Raw genomic sequence first — 19,639 nt, 5'->3', positions numbered from 1 at the left:
TATACCTCTGAAACTATCACCAAATTAGGATCATGGACATATCCACCACCTCAAGTTTCCTTGTGTCCCTTTGTAATTCTTTCCACCCACACCCTCTGCTTCCCAGGTCCCCAAACAAATATTGATCTGCTTACTGTCACTATAGATTAGTTTGCATCTTCTGGAGTTTTATGTAAATTGAATAATACATTATGTATTTTTTTTTTTTTTGGCCTTGCTCCTCTAAAATAATTAAACAATTTTTTCTTTCTTTTTTTTTTTTTTTAGAGATGGGTTCTTGCTATGTTGACCAGGCTGGTCATTAACTACTGGGCTCAAGTGAGCCTCCCATCTCCGCCTCCCAAAGTGCTGGGATGATTATGGGCATGAGCCACTGCGCTAGTCCCCAAATAATTTTTTGATGTCTTCCTCACATCTTATGGTTGAAGAAATAGGTTCATAGAAGTTATGTAACTTTCCTAAAAATGATATAGTAATAAGAGATGGACCTGAAATTCCAACCCAGTTCCGCCTGTCACTTCAATGTGTTGAAAGTGAAGCCCTGAGTAGTTAAGTGAATTGTCAAAGATTATAATGCCAGCAAGTAGCCAAAGTAGGACAGAACCCACTATGCTGCATGCCTCTTGGTTATTTATGTGGCTCTTGGAAAGAGCATATGACTCATTTTACATTTCACTAATACTGCATTTTCAGAAGTCCCAACCATTAACTCAACTTTGGCAATGACCTCAGCCAGAAGATCCAGTGTGATATGTTTTGGGAAAAGGTTTCTTCAACAATTTCTTTCAACTTGTCAGAATAGAGAGATCTACTTCTTTAGAAATTGCCTTTGATTTCCCTTGAATTATTGTCCTCTTTAGAAAGATACTTGAAATGAGGTTAAAGGAAATCATTGGTTGGTTGCGTTTTTCCCCCTTTGGTTTTCTCTTTTAAAATATTTGTTTACAGCGAATTATCATCACCTTTGTTACCACTGCTTTCTACTTTAGGTGGCCCAGATTGTCAGGGTAATGCATGAAATTGCAGCAAAAGAATTTGGTTTGTGATTCTCTAAAACTGCCACATTGTTACAGCTTCATTTCTAATGAATGTATTTATTAGGCTTATATGATGCCTTTATATTTAAGAGATCATATGAGTTTTATCTTTTTTTTTTTTGAGACAGAGTCTTGCTTTGACACTAGGCTGGAGCAGTGGCGAGATCTTGGCTTACTGCAACCTCTGCCTCCCAGGTTCAAGCAATTCTCCTGCCTCAGCCTCCTGAGTAGCTGGACTATAGTTGCAGGCCACCATGGCCAGCTAGTTTTCGTATTTGTAGTAGAGACGAGGTTTCACCATGTTGGCTAGGATGGTCTCGATCTCTTGACCTTGTGATCTGCCCACTTCACACTCCCAAAGTGCTGGGATTACAGGTGTGTGCCACTGTTCCCGGCTATAAGTTTTATCTTAAATACTGGTTTGGTATCTGCAAAGTTTGATTAATAGGTTAGGAGTTGTTTACATACTGAAAAGATTTTAAAAAATAGATATAAAATATTGAAATTACTGAATACTTAACAGAAAGGCAGGGGAAAGACCTTCCCACTATTTTCCATCTTCTTTAAAAAGTGATTTTAATTTTGTACAACTATTGTTCTCGATGCATGTCAAGTTAAGTGTCAGAAACCACAAGTTTCAACAAAGTTTATGAATATTGTGGATAACTAACATATGAAAAATAATGCTCTATATCTATTGGGACAGAGTATTTAAGGAGATGAAACAGCAATAGCTCCCTGCCACAAAAGCAAGCTAGAATACTGTGGAGAAATATGTCAGTACGAACATTAGTTGACACATAGGCCAGAGTTATGAGAGTGTAAAGGGCTGGGTGTGGTGGCATAGATAAGTCAGCCTTAATCTTTTTTCCTGAAAATTTCCAAGTTATAGATTTGAGCTTGTATTTATGAGACACTAAAACAACATTGAAATTTTTTTAGAGGAAAATGAACTGTATGCATGGAAACTAGAAAATTAATAAAGACATTAAAAAACCTCTGTAAAGAGATTCTTTATGACATCTCTACCCGTGAAACTTGCTTGTTCAGATCTCTGATATTGTCAAACTTATCGTTTATTTATTTGTTTATTTGTTTCTTTATTTTTATGTAGCATTCCAGGCCAAAGAGGTTATGCACAGAGCAACATTTATGTAGGTTATAAGAGAGAACTATATACATTCAAAGTAGTCATCACTGACTCTGCTCATCAAGCTCTTCCATCAAACTCTCCCATTAAACTACCCCTTACAGCAGAAGAACCTTGAACTCTGGAGACCTTCAATAGCCTGCCTCAGAAAAGGTGTGCCTTTTGAGATAGATGATAGAAAGATAAATAGATAGACAGATAGATAGATAAACAGATAGATAGATGTAGTAAAGAAAGAAGTCAGAGTTTTCTATTTATTTATTTATTTATTTAAGGCAGAGTCTTGATCCATCACCAGACGCCAGGCTGGAATGCAGTGGCTCGATCTCGGCTCACTGCAACCTCTGCCTCCCGGGTTAAGCAATTGTCCTGCCTCAGCCTCTGGAGTAGCTAGGACTACAGGTGCACGCCACCACACCCAGCTAATTTTTGTATTTTTAGTAGAGACAGGGTTTCACCATGTTAGCCAGGATAGTCTCGATCTCTTGACCACATGATCTACCTGCCTCGTCCTTCCAAAGTGCTGGGATTACAGGCATGAGCCACCGCATTCAGCCCAAAGTCTTTTCTATTTAAAACATCCAGTTGAAAAACATGAAATCAAGAGAAAAAAGTATAAAAATGAATATTAGGATAAGAGGTAGGAAATGAAATGTTCTAATTCAGGCATTGATTTTAGCTGTTTTTGACTTTTATTTTAGAGATACCAAGTTCCTGGATCTCTCTATTTTTGTATGTCCTACATTCTTTTAGCACAAAGTGGAGGAGACACAAAATGTGGAAAGAGATGAGGATACTCACATATTTTTCCAGTTGCCTTGGGAAAGTTATTGTACCTCTGAATTTCATGTTTCCTGTACAGAAAACACAGCTACTCACAGTATCCACCTCACAGAATGCCTCTGGGATTAAGTGAATTCGTACATGTACAGCGTTTAGCAAATAGGAAGCCCTCAAGCATGTTAGTTACTAGACAGGAAAGTACTAAAGCCTATTATAGGTTTGTTTCATGGAACCATGAAGGTCCTGGCTTGCTCCAGGTTTTCTCTTTTTCTTGCTTGGTCTGTGGGATTGAGCCTGTCTTCCTCTCTGGTTCAAAGCAGCCATCACCAACTCTGCTCATCCAGCTTTCCCATCATGTTTTCCCTCTAACCTACCCCTTACAGCAGAAGAACCTTGAGCTCTGGAGGCCCCCAGTTGCCTGCCTCTGGAGAAATGTGCCTTTTGACATCTTGTGTTTCATCTAAAAAAAAAAAATTGTCAATTTTTTAGTCTATTTCACAACAGGGGTGTGTGTGTGTGTGTGTGTGTGTGTGTGTGTGTGTGTGGTGAGATGGAGTCTTGCTCTATTACCCAGACTAGAGTTCAGTGGCGCTGCGTGATCTTGGCTGATTGCAACATCCGCCTCCTGGGTTGAAGTTATTCTCCTGCCTCCATCTCCTGAATAGCTGGGATTACAAGTGCCCGCCACCATGCCTAGCTAATTTTTGTATTTTTAGTAAAGATGGGGTTTCACCATGTTGGCCCAGGTGGTCTTGTACTCCTGACCTTAGGTGATCCACCCACGTTGGCCTCCCAAAGTGCTGGGATTACAGGCATGAGCCACTGCACCTGGCCTATATATATGTTCTAATATCAAATATTTTCTCCAAATTTCCTAATACATTTGTCACTCCAGGAGTATGTAGGTTTATCCTGTGATTTCCAGTAACTCCTAGAATGTGTTGTATGTTCCCAGGGTATAAAGAACTCAGTTTGAGAAAGGGAGATTGACTCCCAGTCCTTAGGACCTGTTTAGTCAAGAAGAATCAAGTAAGGCAGATCTTTTGTCTCAAGCAGGAATGTAGCCACTCTGAGGACTTGGAGCCACTGTGGGAAGGGGCCCTGCAAAAGGGTGATTCAGCCCAGATGGAACAGAGAGGCAGGACATGGAGCTGGAGAAAGAGCCAGTTCTGTTGATATCTTGACCCCCTATTCCTAGTCATTGCCAGCTTCTCATATACTTCTTATAAGAACACCAGCCATATTGGATTAGGGAGTACTCCTGGACTCTTGAGCTGCGTGTACCAGTGCATTTTCTGTTCTGCTCTGGCCTGCTCGAGCCCTATGCCTTGAAGTGCCCTAATATGATGGGTCATCTCCAACCTCAAGAAAACAAAATCAGAATTACTTTGTAAACATAGATTATTATATGACTTATATACCTATGTTCCCAAATGCAATGATGGAGCATTGATTATATATACATTTGTTTTCCAGCTTGGCTTACTTTTTCCTTTTTTTGTTTTTTAACATCGTGGTAAAATACACACAACAAAATTGACTATCTTAATCATTTTTAAGTGTACAGTTCAGCAGCATTAAGTACATTCCTTTTGTGCAACCATCAACACCATTCATCTCCAGAACTCTTTTTACCTTGCAAAACTGAAATTCTGTATCCATAAAACAATAACTCCCTATTGCCTCTCCCACCAAGCTCCTGGCAACAGCATTAATTTGAAATATAGAAGATTGAGGCCAATATCTATGGGAGCTTGTACTGCAAAATGTGAGACATTTATTTTGCCTCTTGTTATTGCAAATCACATTTGGAGGATCCATTGATCAGATTTGTTGTTTGTTCTGTGTATTTTTACAAAATCAATACTGAAGTAAGATGGAGGTAAAGTCACTCTTTGGACCTAGGGAGTTTTTAAGGCGCTTTCAACATGTCACCACAGAAAAGGAAAATAACATTTTGCAAGAATTATTTAAACTTCAGTTTATTTTGTCTTTGACACCTCTGGCCATCTCTACAGTTTAGAGATAGCAGTTTAGGTTAATAAAAATTTTCCCAGCTAGGTGAGGTGGCTCATGTCTGTAATCCCAGCACTTTGGGAGGTGGAGGCAGTGGATCACCTGAGCTCAGGAGTTTGAGGCCATCCTGGCCAACATAGTAAAACCCCATCTCTACTAAAATCCAAAAATTAGCTGGGCATGGTGATGCATGCCTGTAATCCCAGCTATTCGGGAAGCTGAGGCAGAAGAATCACTTGAACCCAGGAGGCAGAGGTTGTAGTGAGCCAAGATTATGCCATTGTACTCCACCCTGGGCAACAAGAAGAGTGAAACTCTGTCTCAAAAAAAAAAAAAATCCTTAACTATTTATAAAGGTATTTATTTGGAATGAATAGGTGTATTAGTTTTCTAGGGCTGCCATAACAAAGAACACAAAACGGACAAAAGTCTATTCCCTCACAGTTCTGGATGCTAGAAGTTTGAAATAAAAATGTCAGCAGGTTGGTTCCTACTGAGGGCTCTGAGGTCATGCCTATTCTGTGCCTCTCTCTTAGCTTCTTTTGACAACCAGCCATCTTTGGTGTCCCTTGGCTTACAGATGCATCGCTCTAATCTTTGCCTCTATCTTCATGGGGACATTTTGCCTGTGTCTTCACATAGTTGTCTTCTTATAAGAATACCAGCCATATCGCCTTCTGCGTTCAAGCGATTCTCCTGCTTCAGCCTCCTGAGTAGCTGGGACTACAGGTGCATGCCACTATGCCAGGCTAACTTTTTTATTTTTAGTAGAGACAGGGTTTCACCATGTTGGCCAGGATGGTCTTGAACTCCTGAACTTGTGATCTTTCCACCTTGGCTCCCACAGTGCTGGGATTACAGGCATGAGCCACCATGCCCAGCCCCTAATTTATTATTTTCTATTTGTTTCCAATGTTTTTGTTCTTCTCTTCTTTCTTTCCTATATTCTTTTGGATTACTTAAATACTTCTTAGTACTCAATTTCACTTGGTGTTATATTTTTGGCAGTTTTTTTCTCTTTTTAATGAAATTATTAAAGTGAAGTAGTCTGAATACACTGGTTAAAATAATTATTTGTTTATTTTTTCTTTATAACTTCACTTGTAAACCTGGGCAGATTTATGAGGCACTGTGAGCTTAACCTTTTTTGGATTGACACTAATACTCCAAACCACATTGGATTTATATAACACCAGCCACTTTGATAAAAAGCATTCTACTTGACTGACTCTATCAACTTACTGGCTTTTTCTGTAGTCAAATTTAATAAAAATAAAGTGACAGCAAAAGTCTTTTGTTCAGGAGATTCATGTCAGCTAAAGAAGTAGCAGCAGACTTAGGACAACATAAAAGGTTAAGCCATTTTACTACTACCATTCTCAAACTTGAAAAGTTACATAGATTTTCATGAGCTTATAGTTTAGAAGATGCGGAGAATATTTGTGAAACTAAAGAAGATGAATAAATAGAAATATAGTACATCTATCTATCTATCTATCTATCTATCTATCTATCTGATAATTCAATAGAGTAAAAATGTCAGTTCTCCTCAAATTAATCTATATTAAGTTTAATACTGGCCACACCTGTAATCCCAGCACTTTAGGAGGCCGAAGTGGACTGACCACTGAGGTCAGGAGTTTGCAACCAGCCTAGCCCACATGGTGAAACCTTGTCTCTACTAAAAATGCAAAAACTAGCCAGGCATGGTGGCATGCACCTGTAATTCCAGCTACTTGGAAGGCTGAGACACGAGAATCCCTTGAACCTGGGAGGCGGAGGTTGCAGTGAGCCAAGATTGTGCCACTACACTCCAGTCTGTGCAACATAGTGAGACTCTGTCTCAAATAATAATAATCATACCAATAAAATTCTAAAGATTTTTCATCAAAATTGAGATAGTAATTATAAATTTTATGTGGAAGGGATATTATGACAGAAGAGCTAAGCCAGTCTTGATAAAGCAGAATAGAGAAGGGAGACCCACACTATCAGATGTCAAGATATATTACAAAGGTACAGAAATAAAAATAGTGCAGTATTAGCACCCTAATAGAAAAAGTAATCCATGAAAGGGAATAGAGAGCATAGGAACAGATCAATGAGACCTGGTTATATAACAAAGGTGACATTATAAATAAGTGGGCAATGGAAAGCTTGTTTGATACATTGCATTAGAACAGTTGGCTTTCTGCTTGCAAAGTTATATCCCTGTTTCACAGTGTATTAGAAAACAAATTGAAGTATAAATGTAAGAACAAAACAAAGTAAAATACACAAAGGTTGAAACCTGTCAGACTTTAATAGGAAAAAGTATTTTTATGATCTGAAGTAAAAAGCTTTTAAATTTTAGAATATTTTTTCTAGTCATATTTTGAGTCATGGAAAAAGATAACACATTAAAATTTGTAGGAACTGTTTTGAAATATATATATATATATATATATATATTTGCCTTCAATAAGAAATTTACTTGTTTTAAAAAAATCCAAATGATGGCATTGTCCAGAAAAATTTAACAGGTTTATTTATAATTATTATAAAGTTGAACCGCTGAAACTTGTTCACTGAAACATTTTAACTTGCATTAATGCTTTACGTCTCCGCATTTATATTAAAAATTCACACACAAATGAAAATGGAAAAACTGCCAATACCTGATTTCTGTTCCCTATTTTTCCACTCGCAATCATATACTTAGGTACCTTTTGACCCCATGGAAAAAAAAAATTATCTAACATTCAGAACTACCAGTAACAGGAAGAAGAGAATTTTTTTATTTTTATTTTTTTTGAGAATGAAATGTTTCCCATCATAGTGGATTCTTAAGCACGCTCTCCACGTATGCGGCGTGCTAGCTGGATGTCTTTTGGCATAATTGTTACACGTTTGGCATGAATAGCACTAAGGTTGGTGTCTTCAAAAAGGCCCACCAGATAGGCCTCACTTGCCTCCTGCAAAGCACCGATAGCTGCGCTCTGGAAGCGCAGATCTGTTTTAAAGTCCTGAGCAATTTCTCGCACCAGACGCTGGAAGGGAAGTTTGCGAATCAGAAGTTCAGTGGACTTCTGATAACGTCTAATTTCACGGAGTGCCACAGTACCAGGCCTGTAACGCTGAGGTTTCTTCACCCCTCCAGCAGAGGGCGCACTCTTGCGAGCGGCTTTTGTAGCCAGTTGCTTCCTGGGTGCTTTACCACCGGTAGATTTGCCGGCAGTCTGCTTTGTACGAGCCATGGTATAGAGACCTCCTTACTTACCCCACCTTCTCCTTCGGCTGGAGCTTGGTGAGTGAGAGGCGGCGCTGGCGTTGGAGAGTGACGGCGGTGCGGCAGCGGCTGCCAACTATATATATATATATATATATATATATATATATATATATATGAGGAGAAAGAGATCTATCCCCTGCCTCACCTAGTATTTCTCTTCTTTTCCCCTTTTCCTAAGTGTTCTATAAGACAATTCAAAGACTCCAGGCAAAAGTTTTTCTAGTACATTTTTAACTTTTCTCTTTTTTTTTTTTTTGACAATAAATAACATAAATAGCTCTTTCCCTAAGTGGCCTGAGGTAATCTGTGAAAATGGTTCGCTATTCACTTGATCCGGAGAACCCCACAAAGTCATGCAAATCAATAGGGTCCAGTCTTCGTGTTCACTTTAAGAACACACATGAAACTGCCCAGACCATCAAGGGTATGCATATACGAAAAGCCACGAAGTATCTGAAGGATGTCACTTTACAGGAACAGTGCGTACCATTCTGACGTTACAATGATGGAGTTGGCAGGTGTGCCCAGGCCAAGCAGTAGGGCTGGACACAAGGTTGGTGGCCCAAAAAGATTGCTGAATTTTTGCTACACATGCTTAAAAATGCAGAGAGCAATTCTGGACTTAAGGGTTTAGATGTAGATACTCTGGTCATTGAGCATGTCCAAGTGAACAAAGCACCCAGGATGCGACGCTGGACCTACAGAGCTCATGGTCGAATTAACCCCATACATGAGCTGCCCCTGCCACATTGAGATGATCCTTACTGAAAAGGAATAGATTGTTCCTAAACCAGAAGAGGAGGTTGCCCAGAAGAAGAAGATACCCCAGAAGAAACTGAAAAAACAAAAAGTTATGGCACGGGAGTAAATTCAGCCTTAAAATAAATGCCACTAAAAGGAAACATAAATAAATAAATAAATAAATAACATAAATAACATGCATGTGATATTGTACCTCATGTTCTCAAAACTGTTATCTGGTACAAACTTTAACACAATTTCAACAGAACTAAATATTTTTCTCTTAGTGATAACTTATTAGAGAGGATATTAATCTAGAACAAAAAGGCAAAAACTAGTAGAATATTAGCCTGCTCCACTTTTCCTGTACCCTATTCCTTCACTTCTTGGAAACTTTATTCCAAGAATTTTGCCAGTGCATGATGAAAGAAAATATATAGGGATTTGTCATGTTTACTAATGCTCTAACTTTGATTTTTAAACTTTTATCATCTAAGTAAGAGTTAGAATTATTACTTGCAAAGCCATTGGCTTGGAAATTATTTTCATGAGAAATCATATCTCATTTGATTAAAATAAAGACAGAAAATTCAACCTCAAGGAAAACTCATTTGTCTTCTACGAGTAGTATTTCCGAGAGTCAAAGAAATTAGAGGTGGAAAAATCAATTAGAATTTATCTACCAGCTTGTCAGAAAGGATTGCTTTCTACAAAATATATTCTAGTTCTTTGTCCAGGTTAATTCTAAAACTCTCATGGGATGGAGCACTTGTTTTTCCTTCTGAAGTTTTTCCTTTTATCTAATTGACCTTACCAATAATCTTTTTTTTTTTTTTCTAGCATCTAACCTCCATGTTAGCTATTAATTCTATACTATTACTTTTGATCATACCTCTTCCTATACAAACGTCCTTCCCCCGCCAAGATCAGTTTTTATGATCTCAGATTATTTGTAAGGAACTAGCTTTCTTTCATTTAACCTAATGACAAATGTTTGCTTGTTATAATAATCTCTTAAAAGTAAAAGAAATGTTTAGATCTTTTTTCTCCATCTTCCTTTCTTCTCTTATTTTGCAGACCTTGTAATGAGGCAATTAAAAGTGAAGATACTTGGCAAGAACAAATAGAGAAAGGAGACTATAAATCCCTTGCTTGATCAAGGAGACTATCAATGCCTTTGCAAATTAGCGATATATCTTATCCATCTCTGGGATCAGCAGAGCATTTTTCTCTTGTAAATGATTTCTAGTTCTTTTTGAATGTCTTCTCTCTCAGTGTTCTTCATTTCACATTCTCCATTTCTATTTAATTATGTTTATATGAATTTAAAATGGAGTATTTTTTTCTGGTTGGATGGTGTAATTTATGTACCCTTTGAACATGAAGGTGATGGTATTCCTCTGTTCACAAGATTTAAATTCTTGCCCTTATCATGCAGACAATTAATTGTGAGGCACCATGCACACTGGTACGCTGGAGTCATGTTCCTGCTGTCTGATGATAAGCAAAACAGAGATTCTAGGAGGGGTGAGAGATATCATATAACCAGGGAAGGAGAGTGCCCTGAGCAGAACAACATAAATTCTTTGTATACAGAACCAGTTTGATAAAATGCCAGTGTCTACACTAACAACTCCTGGTAACCTGGGGGAAGGGCAGAGACAAAGAGTGTGATTAATTTTATTGTGCGCTTTTGTGCTCATTTAATTGAGTTTCTATGAATTTGTGTATAGAGCCTTCCATTACCATTGTTCAAGAATGATGGAATAAGTGTTTATGAAATTTACTAAGTATGTTTTTCAATATTGAAAATGTACATAAACATTTAATTAGCTTTCTCTGTTACCAGGAGACTGTCAGGTCTTTAAATAACAAACAAAGGTGTTGTAGAGTTTTCTCGAAAAAGAACCCTGTACTACCTTTCATAGAGTCATAACATCTCTTTAGGTAAAAGCCTATGCTCTGGAGAGAGACTGCCTTCTTCAAATTCTGCCTCTGTCCCTTAATAGCTGTTTGACCTTTGGAAAGTAACTTCACTCCTCTGATCTCAGTTTCGTCTGTTATAAAATAGTAATCCAGCCTATCTGAGGAAAAACTGTATTATAAATTGAGACTAAATTGCACTGTTTGGGTGGTTTTGTTTGTTTGTGTGGTTTTGTTTGTTTGTTTGTTTTTTGAGACAGAGTCTAACCTCTGTCATCCACTAAGTGGCATGATCTTGGCTCACTACAGCCTCTGGCTCCTGAATTCAAGCAATTCTCTTGCCTCAGCCTCCCAAGTAGCTGGGATTACAGGTGTGTACCACCATGCCTGGTTAGTTTTTGTATTTTTAGTAGAGAAGGGGTTTTACCATGTTGCCCAGTCTGGTCTCAAATTCTGTGAACTCAAGTGATCTACTGGCCTTGGCCTCCCAAAATGATGGCATTATAGGCATGCGCCACTGTACCCAGCAAGTTAATGTTTGTAAAGTGCTTAGTACAGTGCCTTAAAATCTAATTTATTTTTTTCTTCCTTTCATTCATTAAACAGATATTTATCAAGTGTATTCTATGTGATGTGGCTGAAAATAGGAATTTACAGCATAGCAACAAAGAATGATACAACATCTAACTGTACTATATGCTAAGTGCTGCAAAAGCATATGGTAAGCTCTGGAATCAAGAAGTGAGCAGGCCAGGTGTGGTGGCTCATGCTTCTAATCCCAGGACTTTGGGAACCCGAGGTAGGAGGGTTGCTTAAGCTCAGGAGTCAAGACCAGCCTAGGCAACATAGTGAGACCTCATCTCAATGAAAAATAAAAAAGTGGTGGTGTGCACTTGTGGTCCCAGCTACCAGGGAGGCTGAGCCCAGGAGGTCGAGGCTATAGTGAGTCATGAACATGTCACTGCACTCCAGCCTGGGTGACAGAGCAAGACTATGCCAGGCAAAGGGAATGGCATAAGCAAAGGCACCAAAGCTTATAAGTGCATGATTTGTTTGCCTATGAGTGATCCAATATAGGCAAAGATTATGGGGTGGGTAAGTGGGAGAGGGGATAAGATGCTCTTCCTATTTTTGCTAAGTTACAAATGTTCAGGAATGGTGGCCACAGCAAGTGGCCAGTGGGGTTGTACCCTTGGTGACCCACTGTGCCATAGTCTTGTCTGTTATTTGCTGCCAGTCCTCCATAGATCCTGACCCTTTCTTAACCTGATTCTCAATCTTTGTGTTGATGCAGTGAGCTGCCCAACAACAGTCCCATAAATTCTTTTTTTTCTGGATAAGTTAATCAGAATGAGTTTCTTTTGCTTGTAAGCAAGAGATGTCTCAAACAGTAGAGAATTTAATCTTTTTGGCATGCTATCTGAATTTCCTAAATTTTGATCAATATGAAGTACTTCTGTCATAAAATACTTGTATTTAATATGAAAATCAATGTACATGTAAAATAAAAAAAATTTAAATTAAAAAATTATTTAAAACGGAAGAGGTGGATCCAAGATGGCCAAATAGGAACAGCTCTGGAGTGCCGTTCTCAGCAAAAACAATGCAGAGGTTGAGTGAACACCACATTTCCAAATGAGTTATTACTGCTTACAGACCAGGAGATTCCCAGGCTGAAAAGCACCATGAGTTTCCAGCACAGATGTTTCAGCTAGCGCAGTGGGTGTCCACACAAAAACTCACACAAATCTGGGTCACTGTTTCAACTGGCGCCTGGAATGCCTGGGAGACAGAGCCACCCATTCAACTGAAAAAAAGGGGGCTGAAACAGAGAACCAGGTGATCTGGCTCAGTGAGTCCCACCCCCACAAAGACTAGCAATCTGAAATGCTCTGGATTGAGAGTTTCACAGCAAGTGCAGCTGGGCCCAGGACAGTCCAGCTCTGTGGGGGGAGGGGCATCTGCCATTACCAAGGCAGTCCACCATTACCAAGGCAGTCTGCCATTACTGAGGCAATCCACCAATACTGAGGCAGTCCACCATTACAGAGGCAGTCCACCATTAGGGAGGCAGACCACCAGTACCTAGGCAGTTCTAACTAAACCTCTATAAACAAAACCACAAGGAAGCTCACAGAGCAGCTGGGCAGAGTCCACAGCAGCTGAGCAGAGCCCATGGCAGCTCAGCAATGCCTCTGCTGGCAGACTGTGACTAGGCCACCTCCTTGCTGGGCAGGGCAAGAAAGGCAGCAGCAAATCAGGAACTTATAAATAAAGCCCCACCTTCCCAGGACAGAGCACCTGGGAAAAAAGGCAGTTATGAGTTCCGCTGCAGCAGACTTAAACTTACCTGTCCAGCAGCTCTGAACAGAACAATGGAGCTCACAGCTCAGCACTTGAGCTCCTATAAGGACAGACTATCTCCTCAAGCAGCTCCCTGACCCCTGTATATCCAAAGAGACACCTTATAAAGGAGAGCTCAGGATGACATCTGGTGGGTATCCTTCTGGGACAAAGATAACAGAAGAAGAAACTGGCAGCAACCCTTACTGTTCTGCAGCTGCTGCAGGTAAGCCCAAGGCAAGCAGGGTCTGGAGTGAACCTCCAGCAGTCCTATAGCAGAAGGGCCTGACTGCTAGAAGGAAAACTAAAAAACAGAAATAACTTCATCATCAACAAAAAGGATGTCCACTCAGAGACCCCATCCAAAAGTCACTGACTACAAAGACCACAGGTAGATAAATCCACAAAGATGGGAAGAAACCAGTGCAAAAAGGATGAAAACACTCGAAACCAGAACGACTCTCCTCGTCCAAGGGATACAACTCCTCACCAGCAAGAGAACAAAGCTGGATGGAGAATGAGTCTGATGAATTGACAGAATCAGGCTTCAGAAGGTGGGTAATAACAAACTTCTCTGAGCTAAAAGAACATGTTTTTTAACCCAATGCAAAGAAACTAAGAACCTTGAAAAAAGGTTTGACAAAACGCTAATGAGAATAAACAGCTTAGAGAAGAATATAAATGACTTGATGGAGCTGAAAAACAACACGAGAACTTTACAAAGCATACACAAGTTTCAATAGCCAAATCGATGAAGGAGAAGACAGGATATCAGAGATTGAAGATCAATTCAATGAAATAAAATGAGGCCGGGCGCGGTGGCTCAAGCCTGTAATCCCAGCACTTTGGGAGGCCGAGGCGGGTGGATCACAAGGTCGAGAGATCGAGACCATCCTGGTCAACATGGTGAAACCCCGTCTCTACTAAAAATACAAAAAAATTAGCTGGGCATGGTGGCACGTGCCTGTAATCCCAGCTACTCAGGAGGCTGAGGCAGGAGAATTGCCTGAACCCGGGAGGCGGAGGTTGCGGTGAGCCGAGATCACGCCATTGCACTCCAGCCTGGGTAACAAGAGCGAAACTCTGTCTCAAAAAAAAAAAAAAAAAAAAAAAAAGAAATAAAATGAGAAGACAAGATTAGAGAAAAAAGAGTGACAAGAAATGAACAAAACCTCCAAGAAATATGGGATTATGTGAAAAGACCTAATCTATGTTTGATAGATGTACCTGAATGTGATGGAGAGAATGAATCCAAGCTGGAAAACACTCTCCGGTATATTATCCAGGAGATCTTCCCCAACCTAGCAAGGCAGGACAATATTCAAGTCCAGGAAATACAGAGAACACCAAAAAGATATTACTCAAGAAGAGCAACCCCAAGGCACATAATTGTCAGATTCACCAGGGTTGAAATGAAGGAAAAAATGCTAAGGGCAGCCAGAGAGAAAGGTCAGGTTACCCAGTTACCCACAAAGGAAAGCCCATCAGACTCACAGTGGATCTCTTGGCAGAAACTCTACAAGCCAGAAGAGAGTGGGGGCTAATAGTCAACAACCTTAAAGAAAAGAACTTTCAACCCAGAATTTAATATCCAGCCAAATCAAGCTTCAAAGAGGAGGAGAAATAAAATCCTTTACGAACAAGCAACTGCTGAGAGGTTTTGTCACCACCAGGCCTGCCTTACAAGAGCTTCTGAAAGAAGCACTAAACATGGAAAGGAACAACCAGTACCAGCCCCTCTAAAAATGTACCAAATGGTAAACAGCATTGACACAATGAAGAAACTTCATCAACTAATGGGCAAAACAACCAGCTAGCATCAAAATGGCAGGATCAAATTCACACATAACAATAACCTTAAATGTAAATGGGCTAAGTGCCCTTATCAAAAGACACAGACTGGCAAATTGGATAAAAAGTGAAAACCCATCAGTGTGCTGTCTCCAGGAAATCCATCTCACTTGCAAGGACACACATAGGCTTAAAATAAAGGGATGGAGGAAGGTTTACCAAGCAAATGGAGAGAAAAAAAAAAAGAGTTGCAATCCTAGTCTCTGATAAATAGGCTTTAAACCAACAAAGATCAAAAGAGACAAAGCAGGGCATTACATAATGGTAAAAGGGTCAATGCAACAAGAAGAGCTAATGATCCTAAATATATACTCACCCAATACAGGAGCACCAGATACATAAAGCAAGTTCTTAACAACCTTCAAAGAGACTTAGACTCCCACATAATAATAGTGGGAGATTTTAACACTCCACTGTCAATATTAGACAGATCAACGAGACAGAAAATTAACAAATTAACATATCTGACTTGAACTCAGATATGGACCAAGCAAACCTAATAGACATCTACAGAACTCTCCACCCCAAATCCATAGAATATACATTCTTCGCAGCACCACATCACACCTACTCTAAAATTGACCACATAATTGGAAGTAAATCACTCCTCAGCAAATGCAAAAGAACAGAAATCATAACAAACAGTCTCTCAGACCACAGTGCCATCAAATTAGAACTCAGGATTAAGAAACTAACTCAGAACCACACAACTTCATGGAAACTGAACAACTGGCTCTTGAATGTTGACTGGATAAATAATGAAATGAAGGCAGAAATAAAGATGTTCTTCAAAACCAATGAGAATAAAGACACAACGTACCAGAATCTCTGTGACACATTTAAAGCAGTGTCTGGAGGGAAATTTATAGCAATAAATGTCCACATGAGAAGCAAGGAAAGATCTAAAATCAACACTCTATCATCAAAATTGAAAGAGCTAGAGAAGCAAGATCAAAAAAAAAAAAAAAAAAAGAAAAAGAAAAAAGAAACACTCAAAACTAAGCAGAAGACAAGAAATAACTAAGATCAGAGTAGAACTGAAGGAGTTAGAGACACAAACCTTCAAAAATCAATAAATCCAGGAGCTGGTTTTTTGAAAATATCAACAAAATAGACAGACCGCTAGCCAGATTAATAAAAAAGAAAAGAAAGAAGAATCAAATATATTCAATAAAAACGATAAAGGAGATATCACCACTGATTCCACAGAAATACAAACTACCATCAGAGATTACTACAAACAACTCTATGTATATAAACCAGTAAACCTGGAAGATAAATTCCTGGATATTTGTACTCTACCAAGACTAAACCAGGAAGAAGTTGAAACCCTGAATAGACCAATAACAAGAGCTGAAATTGAGCCTACCAACCAAAAAAAGCCCAGGTCCAGACGGGTTTACAGCCAAATTCTACCACAGAAACAAACAGAAGCTGGTACTACTCCTTCTGAAACTATTCCAAACAATCCAAAAAGAGAGAATCCTTCCCAGATCATTTTATGAGACCAACATCATCCTGATACCAAAACCCGGCAGAGACACAACAAAAAGAGAAAACTTCAGGCCAATATCCATGATGAACATAGATGCAAAAATCTTCAATAAAATACTGGCACACCAATTGCAACAGCACATCAAAAAGCTTATCCATCACAATCAAGTAGGCTTCATCCCGAGGATGCAAGGATGGCTCAACATACTCAAGTCTATAATGCAATCCACCACATAAACAGAACCAAAGACAAAAACCACATGATCACCTCAATAGATGCAGAGAAGGCCTTCAACAAAATTCAACAGCCCTTTATGCTAAAAACTCTCAATAAACTAGGTACTGAAGGAACGTATCTCAAAATAATAAAAGCTATTTATGACAAACCCACAGCCAATATCATACCAAATGGACAAAAACTGGAAGCATTCCCTTTGAAATTTGGCACTAGACAAGGATGCCCTCTCTCACCACTCCTATTCAATATAGTTTTGGAAGTTCTAGCCAGAACAATCAGGCAAGAAAAAGAAATAAAGGGTATTCAATTAGGAAAGAAGGAAGTCAAATTGTCTCTATTTGCAGATGACATGATTGTATATTTAGAAGACCCCATCGTCTCAGCCCCAAATCTTCTGAAACTGATAAGCAACTTCAGCAAAGTCTCAGGATACAAAATCAATGTGCAGAAATCACAAGTATTCCTATACGCCAATAACAGACTTAAAGAGAGCCAAATCAAGAACGAACTTCCATTCACAATTGCTACAAAGCGAATAAAATACCTAGGAATACAACTAATAAAGGATGTAAAGGACCTCTTCAAGGAGAACTATGAACCACTGCTCAACAAAATAAGAGAGGATACAGATAGAAAAACATTCCATGCTATGGTTAGGAAGAATCAATATCATGGAAATGGCTATACTGCCCAAAGTAACTTACAGATTCAATGCTATTCCCATCAAGCTACCTATGACCCTCTTCACAGAACTGGAAAAAAACTACCTTAAACTTAATATGGAACCAAAAAGAGCCTATATAGCCAAGACAATTCTAAGCAAAAAGAACAAAGCTGGAGGTATCACGGTACTGACTTCAAACTATACTACAAGGCTACAGTAATCAAAACAGCATGGTACTGGTACCAAAACAGAGATATAGACCAATGGAAAAGAACAGAGGCCTCTGAGGCAACATGACACATCTACAACCATCTGATCTTTGACAAACCTGACAAAAACAAGCAATGGGGAAAGGAGACCCTGTTTAATAAACGGTGTTGGGAAAACTGGCTAGCCATGTGCAGAAAGCAGAAACTGGACCCCTTCATGACACCTTACACTAGAATTAACTCCACATGGATTAAAGACTTAAACATAAGACCTAACACTATAAAAACCCTAGCAGAAAGCTTAGGCAAAACTATTCAGGACATAGGCATAGGCCAGGACTTCATGACTAAAACACCAAAAGCACTGGCAACAAAAGCCAAAATAGACAAATGGGATCTCATTAAACTCCAGAGCTTCTATACAGCAAAAGAAACAATCATTAGAGTGAACCGGCAACCAACAGAATGGGAAAAAATTTTTGCAACCTACCCATCTGACAAAGGGCTAATATCCAGAATCTACAAAGAACTAAAACAGATTTACAAGAAAAAAAACAAACCCATTCAAAAGTGGGCAAAGGACATAAACAGACACTTTTCAAAAGAAGACATCTATGAGGCCAACAAACATATGAAAAAATGCTCATCATCACTGGTCATCAGAGAAATGCAAATCAAAACCACATTGAGATACCATCTTATGCCAGTTAGAATGGCGATCATTAAAAAATCTGGAGACAACAGATGCTGGAGAGGAAGTGGAGAAATAGGAACACTTTTACACTGTTGGTGGGAGTGTAAATTAGTTCAACCATAGTTGAAGACAGTGTGGTGATTCCTCAAGGACTAGAAATAGAAATTCCATTTGACCCAGCAATCCCATTACAGTGTATATATCCAAAGGATTATAAATCGTTCTGTTATAAAGACACATGCACATGTATGTTCATTGTGGCACTGTTTCCAACTGCAAAGACCTGGAACCAATCCAAATGCCCATCAATGATAGACTGGACAAGGAAAATGTGGCACATATACACCATAGAATACTATGCAGCCATAAAAAAACGATGAGTTTGTGTCCTTGGTAGGGACATGGATAAATCTGGAAGCCATCTTTCTCAGCAAACTGACACAAGAAGAGAAAACCAAACACTGCATGTTCTCATTCATAGGCATGTGTTGAACAATGGGAACACATGGACACAGGGAGGGGAGCATCACACACTGGGGTCTATTGAGGGGGAATAGGGGAGGGACAGCGGAGGGTAGAGAGATTGGGTAGGGATAATGGGGAGAAATGTCAGATAAGGTGATGGGGATGAAGCAGCAAACCACATTGCCATGTATGTACCTATGCAACAATCCTGCATGTTCTGCACATGTACCCCAGAACCTAAAGTGCAATATATATATATATATATATATATATATATATAATTTAGAATGTAAAAAACAATTCATAATGAGACAAAGGATAAGATGGATAATTAATCATAGTGGGGGCCAGGTGTGGTGGCTCACGCCTGTAATCCTAGCACTATGGGAGGCCGAGGCAGGCAGATCACCTGAGGTCGGAATTTGAGACCAGCCTGACCACATGGAGAAACCCCGTCTCTACTAAAAATACAAAATTAGCTGGGCGTGGTGGCACATGCCTGTAATCCCAGCTACTCGAGAGGCTGAAGCAAGAGAATCGCTTGAACCCGGGAGGGAGAGGTTGCTGTGAGCCCAGATAGTGCTATTGTACTCTAGCCTGGGCAACAAGAGTGAAACTCCATCTCAAAAAAATAAAATAAAATAAAATAAAACCATAGTCAAACAATTTTAAGATAATCTGTATTGTGTGGTTGCCTGTGGACCAGTATATTATTATGAACTTCATGTGCATTATCTCATATACTTGGTAACAATGATAA

At 39.3% G+C, this 19,639-nt stretch overlaps 1 protein-coding gene and 1 long non-coding RNA gene across 2 annotated transcripts in view; one reads left to right on the top strand and one right to left on the bottom strand.

Moving 5' to 3' along the window:
• LOC120363599 (uncharacterized) overlaps positions 1-19,639 on the top strand; it is a 44,596-nt gene that overhangs the window by 24,659 nt on the left and 298 nt on the right. Inside the window, exon 2 of the long non-coding RNA XR_005579097.2 lies at positions 11,528-11,675. This is a non-coding gene — a long non-coding RNA (uncharacterized LOC120363599). The remainder of the gene's footprint in view (positions 1-11,527; positions 11,676-19,639) is intronic.
• On the bottom strand, positions 7,497-8,248 carry LOC101052860 (histone H3.3A-like). The gene has a single exon (XM_010351714.3). It carries the CDS (start codon positions 8,220-8,222, stop codon positions 7,812-7,814), a length of 411 nt encoding a protein of 136 aa, XP_010350016.2. The 5' UTR covers positions 8,223-8,248; the 3' UTR covers positions 7,497-7,811.

This window comes from Saimiri boliviensis, chromosome 3, assembly GCF_048565385.1.
Source record: "Saimiri boliviensis isolate mSaiBol1 chromosome 3, mSaiBol1.pri, whole genome shotgun sequence".
NCBI lineage: Eukaryota > Metazoa > Chordata > Mammalia > Primates > Cebidae > Saimiri > Saimiri boliviensis.
This window is presented reverse-complemented; position numbering and strand designations above follow the sequence as displayed.